Source organism: Lissotriton vulgaris, chromosome 5 (assembly GCF_964263255.1).
Source record: "Lissotriton vulgaris chromosome 5, aLisVul1.2, whole genome shotgun sequence".
NCBI lineage: Eukaryota > Metazoa > Chordata > Amphibia > Caudata > Salamandridae > Lissotriton > Lissotriton vulgaris.
Genome location: NC_141693.1, coordinates 1,971,644,430 through 1,971,663,123, shown reverse-complemented (window position 1 = coordinate 1,971,663,123; position 18,694 = coordinate 1,971,644,430). Strand labels below are relative to the sequence as shown.

General features: G+C 43.6%; 1 protein-coding gene across 2 annotated transcripts in view; it reads left to right on the top strand.

The window, feature by feature from the left end:
* The window catches only part of MAPKAP1 (MAPK associated protein 1), a 928,195-nt gene that overhangs the window by 431,894 nt on the left and 477,607 nt on the right, over positions 1-18,694 (top strand). For both annotated transcript variants that reach the window (XM_086924702.1, XM_086924701.1), the window contains one exon: positions 5,798-5,974. In XM_086924702.1, the coding sequence (XP_086780828.1) occupies positions 5,798-5,974 (177 nt within the window). The remainder of the gene's footprint in view (positions 1-5,797; positions 5,975-18,694) is intronic.

Sequence of the window (18,694 nt, the reverse complement as noted above, 5' to 3'; positions counted from 1 at the left end):
CATGCATGGTTCAGAATCTCTGGACTTAAACCAGAGGTTCAACAGTCTACCATATCTGGAGAAGAAACATAGGAAAACAATTGTCACAGGTCTAGTGCTTTCACGCCTAGACTATTGCAACAGTCTGATGCTAAACGCCCAGCAGAGCGTACTCAATAAACTCCAACTACTGCAAAATGCAGCCGCCCGCCTAATCACTGACACACCCAAATTTTCCTCGGTATCCCAAGATCTGGTAAAATTACACTGGCTACCCATCCGTAAAAGAATCACTTTCAAGGCGGTATGCATGGTTTTCAAAGCCCTCCACGATACAGGCCCCAGGCACCTGAAATCTCTTTTCCGCTGGCATAAACCAGCAAGAACTCTGAGGTCAGGACAACTTGCCCTGGTTACAGTCCCCATAACTAAAAAAGCTCGCTGGGGTGGTAGGAGCTTTTCTCTTGGAGCGGCAGAGGCCTGGAATAAACTCCCACTTGTGCTCAGACAAACTCAGGACCTGATGGTCTTTAGAAGAGGACTCAAAACATGGCTCTTCACTCTGTAAGCACGCTCCTTCACACCAGCCTATCCTTCTAGCGCCAGGACACCTCCGGGTAACAGAGCGCTCTACAAATGTGTAAAATAAATAAATAAATAAATATTTTAAATGTTCCATTTGACAAGGAACACCTCTTTGGGCCTCAAGTGGATGTGTCACTTGAGAAAATGAAAAAGATACAGAAGTCATCATCATTGGATGGATTAGAGGTTCTTTTCCCTGCTCATTCTATAGAGGGGATCAAAAAGTAATCCCTTAGATTCAAATATATCCTCATACAAATCAAATGTGTAACCCTCTTCATCTGGGGGTTTCTATAAGGAAGGTTACAGAGGGAACAATTTCAAAGGCAGAGGAAAAGGCACACCAACACGTACCTCTCCATCTTCCAATAGACAGTGACTTACCTATAATTCCCCCAACCACCTGACACCTGTCGGAAGACTACAACACTTTCTTCCCATTTGGCAAGCAATAACAGACAAATGAGTATTATACATTATCCAACATGGTTATTGCCTAGAACTCACCAGAAATCCTCCCAATATTCCACCTCACAATCACAAGCTTTCATCACAACACCAACAGCCCCTCCAACAAGTAGTACAAGCTCTTCTAGCAAAAGGAGCTATAAAACCAGTTCCATTACAACACCAAGGATTAGGAGTTTACTCACTTTACTTCCAAATCCCGAAAAAAGGACGGGTCTCTATGACCAATAATAGATCTCATGCCCTGAAACCTATACATACTGTCAGAACACATTCACATGGCTACCCTTAAACGAGTGCTTCCAATTCTGCAATAAGGTGATTTTGTCAACACTAGACGTAAAGGACGCATCCTTTCATATTCCTGTACACCCAGCGCATTGCAAATATCTCAGATTTGTGATAGCAGGAAACCACTATCAAGTCAAAGTACTTCCATTCGGAGTGACAACTGTACCCACAGAAATCACAAAATGTCTAGCAGTGGTAGCAGCTCATCTAAGAAGACAAGAAAATTCATGTCTTTCCATATCTGGACGATTGGCTCATCAAAGCCAACACACAGGGAAAGTGTTTACAACACACTCAAGCTACCATAATCATTCTCCATCAATTGGGATTTACAGCCAATGCACAAAAATCCCATCTTCAACCCTCACAACTGCAAACATATCTGGGAGCAACGCTAAACACTTACACAGCTCTAGCTTCTCCCAATGCAGCCAGGATTCAAAACTTTCAAACTTTATTACTACAGTTTCGAGCCAACCTGTACCTAACAGTGAAGACTTTCATGCAGCTGTTAGAAATGATGGCATCATGCATTACAATAGTGCCTCACACAAGATTACACATGCTTCCTCTATAGGAATGTTCAGCACGTCAGTGGAATCAATCACAGGGTCAATTAACAGATCTAGTGTTGGTAGACAGCCACACTCATTGCTCTCTGCAGTGGTGGAACACACAACACCAAAAGTGCGGCCTTTCATCGACCCATTCCACAAGTTGTACTAACAGTAAATGCACCTCTCACAGGCGGAGGTGCTCATCTCCAGCATCTAACAATTCAAGGTTTATGGGATACCAAACACAGAAGTCTCCACATCAATTACTTGGAGCTTTTTGCAATTCAAGTAGCACTAAAAGCTTTTCAGCCTCATCTAGTTGTGAAAGTTGTCTTAGTCCGGACAGACAATATGACAGTTATGTACTATATACAAGAGCAGGGGGGAACACACTCTCTACAGTTGTCACGCCTCTCTCAAACCATTTAGAGTTGGGCAATACATCAAAAATTCATCTTCTAGCAGAACAACTTCCAGGAATGCACAACCAGTTTGCTGACCTCAGCAGGATGCGGCAACAAGTACAAGAATGGGAACTTCATCCCCAGATTCTCCTTTCGTACTTCCAAAAATAGGGATTCCCACAGTTAGGCTACTTTGCCACAGCTGGGAACTCAAAACGCTCAAACTTAGCCTCCAGATTCCCACACCATCTAGCCAAAGGCAATGCCCTAAGGATGAACTGGTCAGAGATATTTACTTACAGAAAGTCAGACAGACATCACTCACACTAATTCTACTGGCTCCCACATGGGCTCGTCAACCATGGTTCACCACACTACTAGAACTGTCAGTAGTGCCACACCAAAAACTGCACCTCACTTCCAACCTTCTCACACAGAGTCAATGAGAAATCAGATAACCAAACCCCAAGGTGCTCAACCTAGCGATCTGGCTCCTACAGTCATAGAGTTTGGATATTTAAACCTACCACCAGATTGTATGACAATCCGGAAAGAAGCAAGAAAACCTACCACTAGAGCAGGTTATGCAGCAAAGTGGAAAAGGTTTGTTACATCTATACAAAATATTATTTGTTATCTTTTGTATCTACAGCGAGTTGGCTTCGCTTCACATCTATTCGATTACATCTTGCAGCAGTAGCTGCATATCTACATAACAGACAACATTTGTCTTTTTTCAAAGTAATTAAAGATTTTATGGAATGCCTTAAAAGAATAATACCACTCAGGATACCACCTGCACCTATCTGAAACCTTAATATTGTTCTCACAAAGCTTATGGGTCCACCCTTTGAACCCTTACACAATTGTCCAGTACAATTTCTCTCATGGAAGGTTGCCTTCTTTCAACTTCATAAAGATAGAGTGGTTCCTTGTACAAACTCTAAATTCCTTCCAAAAGTAGTTTCTGCTTTTCATATTAACCAATCAGTTGAGTTACTTCTCTTTTTCCCTCAACCTGATTCAGTAGCAGAAAGGGCCCTACATACTCTTGATGTAAAAAGATCATTGTTATACTCTATTGATAGGATAAAAGTTTTCACAAAACAACTTTTTGTTGCATTCGCTCCACCTCTTAAAGGAAATCCTATCTCTAAATCTGGTATTGCTAGATGTACTGTCAAATGTATTCAAACTTGCTATGCTAAAACTAAAAGAACTTTAACTACACCTCCTTGAGCACACACTACTCACAAAATCGGAGTATCTATGGCCTTTTTAGGGAGCATTCCCATAGCTGTCATTTGTAAGGCAGCTACATGGTCTATACACCACACACATTTACCAAACATTGTTGTGCGGATGTCTGAGCATGTCAACAAGCTAATGTAGGACAAGCAGTTCTAAAAACACTTTTTCAAACAACTTCAACACCCACTGGTTAGCCGCCTCTCTGGGAGAATATTGATATATAATCGATTCAAAACATGTGGATCTATAGCACACATGCCTCAAACTGATTATGTAAGCATCTGTTCTTGTCATGTAGAGCTATTGATTCACATGTGCCCTCTCTTCTCCCCAGACACCTGTAGTTGTTGCAGCTCTTATTATTTACATTACGTACGCATGGACATCTCTGTATTATAATTACTTACTCCATTCTCACCCTCTTGCGGGAAAACAATCTAACAATGGAGTTGATGCCCATGCGCACTATCGCAGAAAGGAGGAAACGCCTTTCCTCGTGACTGGGAAAGACTTGTTTGAAGAAAAACAACTTGCAAACATACGGACCCAACACTAAATGGCAGGAGTATGCAAAGCATGTGAATCTACAGCTCTACATGACCGGAACAGATGATCACTGGGTAAGTAACATAATCCATGCTAGGCTTCCGTTGGTACATGACAGCGAGTCACTGGAGGCTGCACTCTGGGATTCTGAAATATGTTATGGGCGTTGCCTACAGTCTGATTCTAGGGTTCACATGCATTGGCCTCTAAACACAGAGACAAATCGATTGAATTTGCATCCATATTAAAGCAGATATTGCAGGTATTCAGCTCCCACTTGTTGGGGGATTTAATTCAAGACTGTGCATACATACTAGATTCCATAGCGATCAAACTAATATCCTATCTTCTCTTGGCCACCTGCATTACTGTCTCCCAGAAGTGCAATGCAACAGGCACAATGGAGAAATTAAAGGCACCCTTGCTAGTCAAAGGAAGAAAATGTGAAAGAACTTGAGGTCCCTTCCTCACTTTAACAAAAATGCTTATCTGTAGATTGTGGACATTCATAAACTCCTCACTGGTCGGAGAGTGGCTGTAAAAAGTGCCTGAGTAAAATCCCTTCCAGGTACTGAAGCTAAGAATTAACACCCTAAACTTCAGTTTAGGGTGTTAAAAAAAAACCCTTAAACTTTAACTCCTTGGGGTAAAAATGTTGGGATTGCAATGCCAGGCTGCTTTTCCTTAGTGAGGATTCACAGTGCATAGAGTTTTGCAGTGGGGAAATCTCAACGTCAAAAAAGTCACATGGCCCTGCCATCAGACGCTGGAAATCTGGCACATCACAGCTTTGCAAGTGCGTTAGGTCCGATACATCCGTGCTGTAAAACTAGGAGCGCAGAGTAGTTCGGAAGCAGATCCAAGATAGCTCTTGGCTTGTCTGTAATGGCTGATCATTTAGTAGAAATCAATTTATTTTTGTACAGTGTGCATTGCTGAAAATTCCAATATTACAAAAAAGTACTGAGCTTTAAGTGGTTGGGGAATGACCCATAACTAGTATGTATCCATTCCGATATGGCATGCAATATTAACTTATTTTAGAACACTCTAGACATACCTCAGTTATATTATGTCAAGTGTAACGTCATGTGAAGCTTCTTGTACCTCTTTACAATCTGGGTCTGGTGTACTTTTACACTTCCAATTGCACATTTAGTCCATATATATGTAGTCTGTATACATTTGATGGTAGAGGCAGCATAACAGCAAGTATTGGAGGCACAAAGAGGTGATGATGGTGGAGACCCACATACTAATTCGATTGAAAAAACTTTTCTCCACAAAGACTTGCAATATCCTTATAAATGAACGACTGTTTTTTTTTCGGTCATCTAAAGCTGTGTAATGAGCTAATAAAAAAATAAATGGACTGACTTTTTTTGGTAAAATTCATGGTTACTCTGAGATAGCACGACATAAATTTACTTTGAGTGTTTCTTACATTTTCTGATGTTATTCTTCTCTATTGTACCAACTTTCTTTGCCGGATGGAAATTCTTTTTCAACAACTCGCAGCCAGAATGTCTTTATCTATGGAGTGCCAATGAATAATTCTGTATTGTGTATTATCCTGTGATGTCACCGAGTTTTGTGAAATACCTGTGCAGTTGTCTTTGCTAAAATGTGCAGAGATGATGGCTGGTCTGGAAGCATTAAATGTACTGGTGTAGTTGGCCATCACGCCGCTTTACTTGAACTTTCTCTTTCTTGCAGCGAGAATGTTGATGCCTATTGCCTTCACATTGCTGAGGATGATGGGGAGGTTGACACTGACTTTCCGCCCCTGGATTCCAACGAGCCCATGCACAAGTTTGGCTTCAGTACCCTGGCATTGGTGGAGAAGTACTCCTCGCCCGGGTTGGCTGCCAAGCAGTCACTCTTTGTTCGAATGTAAGTATTGACGCCTGGCCCCAAGGTTACTTTAAATGTCTGTTCACTATCCACTTCGAATTCGGCCTATAACCTTGTACTTATTCTTCGGCCGGTGATAATAATGTACACCTTGGTTTGTGTGCAGTGGTATGGTGAAGCTGGTGGCCAGACTGCAGCAGGAGGTTATTCTAGATGTTAAGTGACTAAGGGACTGACGTAGAGTTTGGCGCACAGGGTATTTCATTTTAAACTTGATGGAGCACCCTGCCTTCCAAAGTTTTGGTTTGCCGACCTCATTTAGAGCTGGGCAGACCGTAAGCTTGCCATTGACCGAGCCCCTGTTGGAAAGTTCCCTCCGACTGCCTGGCGGAGTAGAGACCATTGGACAAAGGGCATTACACCACCCGCCCTCTTTTGTGTGAACGGTGTGATGTCCTTTTTAGGTTTCGCCTGGCGTCCGCTGCACAGCAGCGTTCGCGCAGGCGAAATCTTTTGAGAAGCAGTTTGTGGCTTTGTCCCGCCTCTCTCTTTCATTGGCTAGCTCCATAAATGGAGGCTAGCCATTGGAAGAGAGATATGTCCATCATTGTCCGAGGAGATTTGTGGGCGTTCCGTAAATTTGTTCCCTCTCCGCCCCTATTAAAACGTCATGCGGCGGTTGTTGTTTTTTTTTTGCCAAGGTTTGCTTTGTTTCAATCCTCCGAAGATGGCGCCGGGGCCCGTCGACTTCTCGCATCTACTGGTACGTTGCAGAGCGTTCGGTCCGTCAGAGCGGCTTGTTGTCTTTGCGTGTATCTGTCTGTATCTTTCTCTGTACCTTTCTGTTACCCCGTGTCTGCCTGCGTGTTTGTGTTTTGTGAATGCATAGCTGTTTGTTTCTGTGCATGTATCTGTTTGTATCTTTCTCTGTCCGTTTCTGTTACCCCGCCTGCCAGTGTGTGTCTGTATTTTTTGAGTGCATAGCTGTTATCCTGCCTGCCAGTGTGTCTTGTGAGTGCATAGCTGTTTGTTTCTGTGCGTGTATCTGTCTGTATCTTTTTCTATACATTTCTGTTACCCCGTGCCTGCCCGCCTCTGTGTTTGTTTTTATTGCATGGCTGTTTGTTTCTTGCGTGTATCTGTATCTCTCACTGTACGTTTCTGTTATCCCGCCTGCCTGTGTGTGTCTGTGTTTGTGTTTTGTGAGTGCATAGCTGTTTGTTTCCCTGCTTGTATCTGTCTGTATCGTTCTCTGTACGTTTCTGCTATCCTGCCTGCCTGTGTGTGTCTGTGTTTGTGTTTTGTGAGTACATAACTGTTTGTTTCTGTGCGTGTATCTGTCTGTCTGTATCTTTTTCTGTACGTTTCTGTTACCTCGTGCCTGCCCGCCTCTGTGTTTGTTGTTATTGCATAGCTGTTTGTTTCTTGCGTGTATCTGTCTGTATCTCTCTCTGTACGTTTGTTATTCCACCTGCCTGTGTGTGTGTCTGTGTTTTGTGAGTACATATCTGTCTGTCTGTATCTCTCTTGGTACGTTTTTGTTACTTCGTGCGTGCCTGCCTGTGTGTTTCGGTGTTTGTGTATTGTGAGTGCATAGCTGTTTGTTTTTTGTGTGTTTATCTGTCTGTAGCTTTCTCTGTACTTTTATGTTGCCCCATGCATGCCTGCTAGTGAGTCTGTGTGTTGTGCCCTTTCTTTGTTTTCTTTTCTGTCTGGTCCGTGCGCATGCGTTTTGTTTCTGTTTGTGTGTGTCGGGATCTGTCTGTGTACGTTTTTGTTTCTGTGTGTTTGACTTTATGTTCGTGTGTGGTTGTATATGTCAGTGTATGTGAATGTAATTTTGTGTGTGCTTGTGTATGTCTCTGAGTGTGTCTCTGTGCATATGTGTGGTTTCCGTCTACGTAGTGGGGTGGGGGGTGTCACTATGCTTATGAGCCAGAGAGGGAATATGTGCGTCCTCTGTCAGACTGTTGAAATTTTATTTGAGGATCTTTCTTATTTGCTGCTGGGCCCCTGTACTTCCCTTAGAAGATGCCACATATCTGTTTTTTAGACCCCAGATTATTTTTGTGCGGTATTCTTGGTGACACGTTATTAGCGTTTATATATATATATATATATATATATATATATATTTATATTCTCACAAAAACGATCCTTTCATGCAAGAGAGAGCTCCACAGTGTGTGCTCGGCCCAAAGGCTGGATCAAAGCCCGAATTTCAATTTAGAACACAAGGAGGGCGGCACAACCGGATACTTATTCAGAAGCCTTTATTAGCACTTCACAACACTCCACCGACGCGTTTCAGCCTCACGGCTTTTCTCACGGTCAGCAAGTCCTTTTTTGCTTTTCATTTATATACTGCCCCATTTTAGCCTCTAAGTGGCATTATGGGATACGTAGTTTATAAAGCAAAACATTTAAAAGAAACAATTATTACAGACAAAGGACTAGTGTGTTCTGATCGTTCAAGTATAGTACTATGCGTCCAAAGTTAGTTTCACTTAGGGCATATATTATAAAGTGTATTTTTGAGTCTTTGTTCACAGGTATCGGGTTTAGTACCCTTTTACATTAATCGATGTTAAGCTGAGTTCATATTTACTCTATATGTATGTGGAGATCTTCTCCAAAATTCATGCCTCTGGGATGTTTTGTTCGGAATCGAACAATGAAACGTGATTCCATCTGTCGAAGAAGACGGACAGTGTCCCCTCCTCTGTCCAGTTTGGTCAGCATTTTCAGTCCATAAAAGTTCATAGCTCGCCAATCCCCATTTTGACAAGTGCTTAGGTGTTTCGCTGTAGCATACAACATATTTGAGTTCTTTACAGCCCGGATGTGCTCCAGTATTCTTTTCTTTAACATGCACGTAGTGGATCCTATGTACTTCATTCCACATTTGCATTCAATGACATACACCACGTATTTGGATGTGCATGTGATGTACTGTTTGATTGGCATGTATTTTCCATCTGGTTCCATTACATTCTTCATTCTTTTGCCTATCTTACATGCTTTGCATGAGGCACATGGTTTAAACAAATATCAACAGAGGGAGGTAGAGTATAGAGATAGGATTCTCACTCCACGGGCACTGATAATTAAACAAGAAGAATCCTACTCGGGGTGTACACCTCAGGAAGTGGGGGACACCCAGTGTTGTGTTTAATACCCCTCACACACCAACAGGCCCCTTGGTGTCATGCTTCATCATCGGGGTCTTCGCACCCCGCTAGAGGGATGCGGCGTGCTACGACCAGCGACTGCGCGGGAGCACTAGAGTGGTTGACTATGTGTGGTGTGTGTTATGTGCTTGTGCTGGGGTATATGGGAGAATGTGAGTGAAGGGTGTGGTGAGGATTAAAAAGACACCTGGCCAGTAGGTTTGTGAGAAAAAATTTATTCGGAAACTCTGGCTGGTGCTATTAAAAAAGGTGCAAGGCGAGGTTAGTAGTCTTGATTATGGACTCTACCTCTGGTGTGCGTCAACATGTTTCGGAACTCAGTGTTCCTTCTTCAGGACGGGTGCACAACTTCCCAACCCTACTCACGTGTTTTTTAATAAAAAATGTTGTTTTCTAAACTTTAGAAAAAAGTGGAAATTATTTACAGTGAGAAACTAGGCTATGGTGTGCCTACAGCGGTTTGTCCGGATCATGCAATTGCATGTCCTGAAAAAAAGAAAAAAGTTTTTGAGTTTGGTTACCACTCGGGAATGGCTCAAACAAGTGCAGTCACTTGGAGCCCCAAACTGTAAAAGAGCCCCAACCTGTAAAAGAAACACATACACAAAAATACATACAAGACACACTTTCGGTTACTAATAGTTCTGAATTCATACTCATTTAGACTGTCATGTTTTGCCTCACGAGCATGTCCAGAACGCCGGGTAGGTAGGTGGACTCCTAATCTGTAAAAGGTTTGAAAAATAGGATTTAGTCCTTTCCTCACTATTCTCAGTATGTTCAGTGGGTTTCGTTGTAAAGGAAGTTTTTTACTCATACTCACAAAGTCCGCCAAAGTAGGCCTCTTTCCTCCCTGCAATACTCCGCTGGTAATGTTTAGCGAGCAGGGTTGTGGTATATATGGGGTCTATGGCGCTCTATGATTCGTTAATTAACGGATGTTGTAATGGCCGGATTTTCTGAGTAGGTGGGATCAGCCCCCAGGGGCCCCTCCAACCCAGCCAGAACGTAATCACATCCCTCCTCAGGACCAACTATCCAGGCACCTGGTACCTACCTGAAGATGGGGAACTCGCAATATACAAGCTCATATTATTAAAAACACCACTAAATCTATAGGGATACTAAGAATACTCACTGATTACTAGGGATATCCATACCCTACACCACACTTATTCACATCAGTTGGTCTCGCGGCTACCCTGACCCAGACCGTTCTACCCTAGGGCAGATATGACACACAATCCGGTGCGTCTACACACGGGCCTGCAGAACCCAATGCTCCCTTTTCCAAAGTGTTTGCAATCCTGCAAAACTACACACTAGTTCGACCTCCTAGTGCTCTCATTTATTCAAGCCACAATCCAGTGGGTATACACACTGATCTCCTACTCAGTGCTCTCATTAACGCCGCATATCAACGACGACCACATTCCTATGAACACCTATACATATATATATATTGGGAAGTCTCTTCACTAAGGGTCTGCTACTACAATATTAGGAGTTAGCCAATTACTTAGTGTCAACAATTCCCCAGCTCAAGGGCTCCCTGTTCTCCCTATTCATTCAGACTTACCGGATCAGGGGCAACATCTGTTCTGGCTATAACATCTGACTAGGAGGAAAAAGGTTACCTATGCTTTGGAGCAGAAGACGCTGTTTACAGGATTATGGGAGGGTGTGGTCCCTTAGTTGCAGGTCTCCTCTCTCCCTCACTATTACTTACCTGATCAGGGGTAACATCTGTTCAGACAGCAATACCTACCAGGAAAGATTACCCTCACTGTATGGGGATAAAGATATACACACTATGTGATTGAGTTATTTCTTGATTTAAGCGCTCCTACTCCCTTTTGATCCATCAGTGGCTCAACAGCAACTGGCTTGAAGCCAGGATAACTTTATCATAAAAGAACTCATGCACACTAATTCACTAATTAATGGGGTCATTTATTATTAGTACAATATAAACCTTTACACAGAACTGACAAAGACTATAGGTAGAACACACCGCTGAAAGAGAAAGGATTTAAACATACAATGGCTTAGGGAATAAGGACAAGATTAAGATGCAAGTGTAAAGTAAACTAATGTGATGAAAACAATATCACCTGATTAGTGTGAAGTCTTGTTCTAGCTGTTATCTGGGTTCCTCTCTCGTCTGTGCCTTGGCTCATCTCAGACTCCCTCTCTCTCCTGCACTCTTGGTTACACCTCTGCGCTGATCACTCTGTCTCTGGACTCCTCTCCCCCACACGAACTGTCTCCACCTTCCATCTTCAATCTTAATGGTTCCTGCCGCTCTGATCACCGTTCATTCCACTAGCTTATTCACTCTGTCTCTGCGCCAATGTCCAATTAACTCCATCTGCTCCCATAGGTTAGTCCACGATCTCTCCTCCGTCTCTTCTAAAAGGCATTACTTCAGACTCCAGCTATTCACACCTCCTCCTGATAAGCAACTGCTTCTGACTGCTTCCTTCAGTTCCAGCTCACTATTCAACTCAGCTCTTCTCCAGCTTGAACCCTCTCTCTCTGCCAACTCCACTCCACTGCTTTCCACTCCTCCACCTTAACACGACCCTCTGGCTTCGCCACCTTCACTCGACTGCAACTCTACTCGACTCCCTCTCTGCTTGACTGACTGACTCCGCCTCTGCACTTCACTGATATAGAATGCTGTTTCCTCATGGAAAGTTCCAGCCATCAGCCTGCCGCCCACCAGATCTCTGCACCACTTCGCATCAAGGACACACACCCAGCTGGCCAGCCTTTTGTGGTGTCTTCAACACAGAGAATAATACAGCCTACCGATAAGGGCTGGCCCAGACCGGTTCTCTCCAAGTGAAAAACAGCCTTAACTATAAACTTTGCCTTTGCCCTGAAAAGCCTCTCAGCTTCATCAAGATGGAGTCCCTCTAGCTCTAGGCCTGTAGGCCTGAAAGGGGTGAAATGCTCCTTAGCTCTGTCAGAATACCTACATAAACCATACCAATGTGTCTAATATGTCAAAGCCAATAGGCAATAGACAGGTTAAAGTCAAGAATAAAGGCATATTAAGCAGCTATCCTCTTCTAGATCTGGAAAAAAGGGCTTAAAAGGGCCAACACAGGCTAAGAATACCTATACTAGATGTGAGCAAGATTAATGATCTATATCACTGCTAAATAAAGCCAAAAACTCTGCCATTACAGATGTGATTTTTAAGACCATATATGGGACATCCGCCTCTGTGCCTATCATGATCATTGACCTGTTGGAAGGAGTACCATGTGTCGATCTGAGCATGTAAAATGGGTTAGTGACTCACTTACTTAAAGCGCATGCGCATGTTAGGTTGTCTTGATGGGTTTAACTGCTATGCGCATGAGTAAAAGGTTGCGTGTGATTGGGTACACTACTCCTCTGTTTACATAGATCTGGCACGGTTCATGATCTGGACACACAGTATGTAACCTGTGAGTATTTTCAAAAAACCACTTGTACTTGATAAAGTGGTGGGTGAAGATGTGAGCCTGGCTACCATTATTTTGCGGATTCGGAAGATAAGTTCTGTTGCTTCTCCGTTGTTCTATCCGGACAATTGACCCCAAGGAATGTCATCATTCAGGCCGTCCAGATGGGTGCCCAAACGGAAAACCCAGCGCTGTTCTTTTTGAAGTAGGCCAGTTTCAGAGGGCAAGCGTTCAATTACGGTCCAGTGTAGATCGTTGACACAGTGTTGTTTGTCTAAAAAGTGAGATGCCATTTTTGTAGTTGTTTTTTTGCATCGGATGTTACTTTTGTGTTCTCCAATTCTTACTTTCACTGGTCGGGATGTCATGCCTATGTATTCTAGGCCACAGGGGCAGGTGATCATATAGACAACATTTTTTGTGTTGCAGTTCGAGAATTGTCTTTGCTCCCATGATGTGCCATTTCTGAAGTGTATTTCTTTGCTTTTGCGTGTCAGGTGGCAGCTGTTGCAATCTCCGCAGGGGAAATGTCCTTGTACCCCAATGCTGGTTTGTCTGCCCGTGGGGTTTTGGCGAGGTCTTGTGTGGACCAAAATGTCTTTGATATTTCTGCCTCTACGGTGTGCATACATCGGTTTTTCGAAGTTCAGCTGGCCACAATTCAATATTCTCCAATGTTTATTGATTACTTTCGACACTTCATTAGACAGGGTTGTGTATGTTGTGACACATATTGGTCTTTTCTCTACGTTTTGTTCTGTCCACCATTTGGGTTGTTGCTTGATCTGAAAATGGCTCTTGACTAGTAGGTCTTGAAGAGATGTGTTTTTTCTGTATGTGATGGAAGGATGTTTGCCAGCCAGTGGCCCTATATCTGGATCACTGGTTATTAGGTGCCAATACTTTTATATATATATATATGTTCGAGGCATATGGGCTGCAGATGGTACATTATGAATAGATCACCATCTGGTGTTGGGCTCGGATGATTGCACTTTGTTTTTCTCTTGGAGAGTCTTTTGTATCTTGGTGACTCCTCCCTTAGTTGGTAGTGCGCATGGGCATCGGCTCCATCCTTAGATTGTTTTTTTCCGCCATCGGGTTCGGATGAGGATCGAGACGCTCCAGATCAACTTCAGAAGAAAGTGATTTATCGGCGCGTATTCCCTTTCCAATTCGACGGTATTGTTATCGAACGCGTTTCATTTCCATTCCGACGCGTTGCAAATTCAAAATCGAAGAGAAAAACTTGGATCTACGTCGAAGAACAGGAGACCTTTCTCGACGCAGTCAAGCCCGGAGTCCATGGAAAGGACTCCATTCAAAAAATGTCCAACGTGTGGTGCTAAGTTCCCACACAAGGACCTACACGAGGTCTGCAACCTCTGTCTATCGCCTGAACACGAATCCAGGGACTGCGAAGCCTGTGCAGCATTCTCCTCCAAGCTAACGATTAGAAATCGTAGAGCTCGAAGACACAAGGTTTCCAGAATGCAGGCGGAGGCGATCCCGGAGCTGTTCGGAGACGAACAAATCGAGGAAGAAGAGGACCAGTCGGGGTCGGAAGGGGACCAGTCGGAGGTTGAAGAACTCATCGAGCAACAAACCGTGAGTGACGACGTCCCCTTACCGAAAAACCGACCCCGTGCGGTAACGACCCCGCCCTCGGGCCCGGTCAAACCGCAGAAAAAAGTTTCCGACGCCCCGCCCTCGGGCCCGGCAACGAAACCGAAACTGAAACCGAAACACTCGGACCCCCACCATGTCGGATCCGAGAAAAGGGCGACATCGACTTCGGCACCGAGGCTACATACAAGGGAAAGCTCGGTATCGAAACATTCCATGTCGAAGCATAAATATGATTTATCGTCCAAGATACACTCGATACCCAGAAAGTCGGAATCGAGCAGACATTCGGTGTCGAAAACAACAAGATCTGACGATCGAAAACAAAAGCACCTCTCGGAACCAGGACCTTCGGTACCGATTCAGGAGCAACAGACAGATCCCAAACAAAAGATCTTGTTTATTGATCCGCAAACTGGGAAAGTGGTCACGAAGAAGAGAAAGAGTGAACAGTCAGAAGATAAACCTCTTCCTTCAAAAAAGAGAACAATGGGGACAAATATAACTCCTCCTGCTTCTCCTCGACCTAAAGTCACACCCTCTTCTCCTATTCCTCACAATAGGACAAATATTCCTACACCTTCCACACCAAGACCAGCTACACCTCAGTCAGAGGTAGACAGTGATCTAGGGGAGGGAGAACCTCAAGGGGATGACGAAACTATCCCAGATGAGGAGGACCCATGGGAAAACTATGATGTAGGGTCAGATGAGGACAACGACCCAGAGCTATATCCCTCAAAGCCTTCACCACCTGATGATAACACAGGTTTTGTGCAGCTCATTAATAGGGCAGCAAAATATCACAAACTAGATATGCATACAGAACCTCAAATAGAGGATTTCTTGTTAGAGACTCTACCTAATGCACAGAGAACATCAGGTACTCTTCCTATGTTGAAGGGTCTTCTTAGTCACACAGAGGAGATATTCGAAAACCCAGTGAGAGCCAGGGTGTTAAACCCAAGAATTGATAAAAAATATAAAGCGGCTCCAAAGGACCCAATATTTATTAAAGGCCATGTACCTCTAGACTCGCTGGTGGTCTCAAACGCTCGTAAAAGAGCAAACTCATTATCTACAGGAGAGGCTCCTCCACCAGATAAAGAGTCAAAGTTAATAGATGCATCAGGCAAAAGAGTAGCATCACAGGCAGCTAATAGCTGGCGTATAGCCAATACACAAGCACTACTCGCACGTTATGACAGGGCACATTATGATGAGTTAGAGAAACTTATCACACATCTCCCCAAAGAACATCAGAAAAAGGCAGATCAATTAATACAGGAAGGTAAAATTATAACTAATACCTCCATTAAATGCGCACTAGACGCAGCAGACACTGCAGCAAGATCTATTAACACCAGTGTCATGCTAAGAAGACATGCATGGCTTAGAATCTCAGGATTCAAACAAGAAGTACAAACGGCCCTACTGAACAAACCATTTGATCAAAAGACACTGTTTGGTTCAAGCACAGACGAGACCTTAGAAAAAATGAAGAAAGATACAGAAACGGCTAAGTCAATGGGAGCATTGCAACAGCCAACACACAGAGGTTCCTTTCGTAGATCCACCTATAGAGGGGGCTCAAAGAATACAGGAACAAATCAGCAATCCACCTCTTTCACACCAACATCACCCAGAGGTAATTCAAGAGGCAGTTACAGGGGTAACAACAACAAGGGTAGAGGCCGCGGAAATAATAACAACCGCAACGCCTCAACACCAAAACAGTGACTTCATAGAACTCCCCCCAGACCACATAACACCGGTCGGGGGACGTCTATCACAGTTCCTACCTGTCTGGGAAGACATCACATCAGACAAGTGGGTGAGACAAATTATCCAACATGGTTATTGCCTAGAACTCACAGCTACCCCACCAAACATCCCCCCCAAACAGCGTCCAATGAGTCAAGATCATCTGACATTGTTAAGAGAAGAAGTTCTAGCACTTCTACAAAAGCATGCAATAGAGAAGGTCCCAAAAGATCAACAAGGAACAGGGGTATACTCTCTATACTTCCTGATCCCCAAAAAGGACGGGTCCCTAAGACCAATATTAGACCTCAGACCTCTCAATGCTTACATAAATTCGGAGCATTTCCACATGGTCACGCTCCAACAAGTACTCCCTTTACTGAAGAAAGGGGACTTTCTTTCTACACTGGATCTAAAAGACGCTTACTTTCATATCCCAATTCACAAAGCCCACAGAAAATACCTAAGATTTGTGTTGGAAGGACAACACTATCAGTTCAAAGTCCTTCCGTTCGGTGTCACAACAGCACCAAGAGTTTTCACAAAATGTCTAGCTGTGGTGGCAGCACACCTAAGAAGACAACAAATACATGTCTTCCCATACTTGGACGATTGGCTAATAAAGGCCAAGTCAAAAGAAGAATGTCTTCACAACACACAGAAGACAATTCAATTGCTGCACCACCTAGGGTTCACGGTGAACTACAAAAAATCGCACCTGCAACCAAACCAGATTCAGCAATACCTGGGGGCTACAGTAGACACAGAAAGAGCAATAGCATACCCCAACCCAGTCAGGATACAAACAATGGTCGGGTTAATACAAAGATTTCAACCACAACACTCACTACCAGCACAAGTGTTTATGCAACTATTAGGCATGATGTCCTCATGCATACTTCTAATACCACATGCCAGACTTCAAATGCGTCCACTACAGGAGTGTCTAGCGACACAGTGGAATCAGGCTCAAGGTCAGATTACAGATCTGGTGTTGGTAAACGACCGGACGTACCGCTCTCTGAAGTGGTGGAACACAGAAAACATCTCCAAGGGACGGTCGTTCCTAGAGCCAATTCCACAAGTAATAATAACAGCGGACGCATCGCTCTCAGGATGGGGAGCGCATATGGACAAATACACAGTGCAGGGGAAGTGGAGTGTGCAGCAAAAGAAACTGCACATCAACTACCTGGAACTATTAGCAGTGTTTCTAGCACTAAAAGCTTTCCAAATGCAAATAACAGGCAAGGCAGTCCTGATCAGAACAGACAACATGACTGCAATGTATTATATTCAAAAACAGGGGGGGACACACTCTCTCCAACTATCCAAACTAGCACAGGACATTTGGAGATGGGCCATTCCTCAAAAGATCTACCTGTTAGCAGAACACCTACCAGGAGTTCAAAATCAGATAGCAGACATCCTAAGCAGACAGTCAGAGCAAGTACACGAATGGGAGCTGCACGACCAAATACTGCAGCCATTCTTTAAAAAATGGGGGCAACCAGAGATAGATCTGTTTGCCAATCATCAGAACGCAAAATGCAAAAACTTCGCATCCAGGTACCCACACCATTGGTCCCAGGGCAACGCACTATGGATAAATTGGTCCAACAAATTTGCTTATGCGTTCCCTTCTCTACCACTAATTCCGTTACTGGTTCGGAAGCTGCAGCAACACTCAATGACAATGATACTAGTGGCACCCACGTGGGCAAGACAGCCGTGGTTCACCACACTGCTACAACTCTCACAAGTACCACATCAAAAGCTAAGATTACTACCCATGCATCTCACACAGAACCATGGAGAAATAATGCACCCAGATCCCAAACAACTGAACCTAGCGATCTGGCTCCTGAGGTCATAGAGTTTGGATATTTAGATCTACCACCAGAATGTATGGAAATCATTAAACAAGCAAGACGTCCTACCACCAGAGCATGCTACGCATCAAAATGGAAAAGGTTTGCTATACACTGTAACAGTAAGCAAATCAACCCTCTGGACGCATCCACTAAACAAATCATTTGCTATTTACTACACTTACAGAGATGTAACTTAGCATATAACTCTATAAGAGTTCATCTCGCAGCTATAGCGGCGTACCTACAAAACAGGCAACATCTTTCCCTGTTTAAAGTACCAGCAATTAAAGCTTTCATGGAAGGACTCAAAAGAGTCATTCCACCAAGAAGACCACCTTCCCCAGTCTGGAATCTCAACATAGTACTTACCAGACTAATGGGGCCACCCTTTGAACCTATGCATAGGTGTGAAATACAATTCCTCACATGGAAGGTGGCCTTCCTCATAGCTATCACGTCACTTAGAAGAGTAAGTGAACTGCAGGCTTTTACAATTCAAGAACCATTTATGCAGTTACACCAAAATAAGGTGGTTCTTAGAACAAACCCAAAATTCTTACCAAAAGTAATTTCAGCATTCCACATCAATCAGTCAGTGGAATTACCGGTTTTCTTTCCAAAACCACAAACAGTAGCAGAAAGAGCCCTACATACATTAGATGTGAGAAGGGCCATATTGTACTATATAGAAAGAACACAAACTTTCAGAAAGACAAAACAGCTATTTGTTGCGTTTTCTCCAACACACAAAGGCAATCCCATCTCTAAGGCGGGCATTGCTAGATGGATTGTAAAATGCATTCAAATATGCTACTTAAAAGCAAAGAGAACATTAACTGTTCCTCC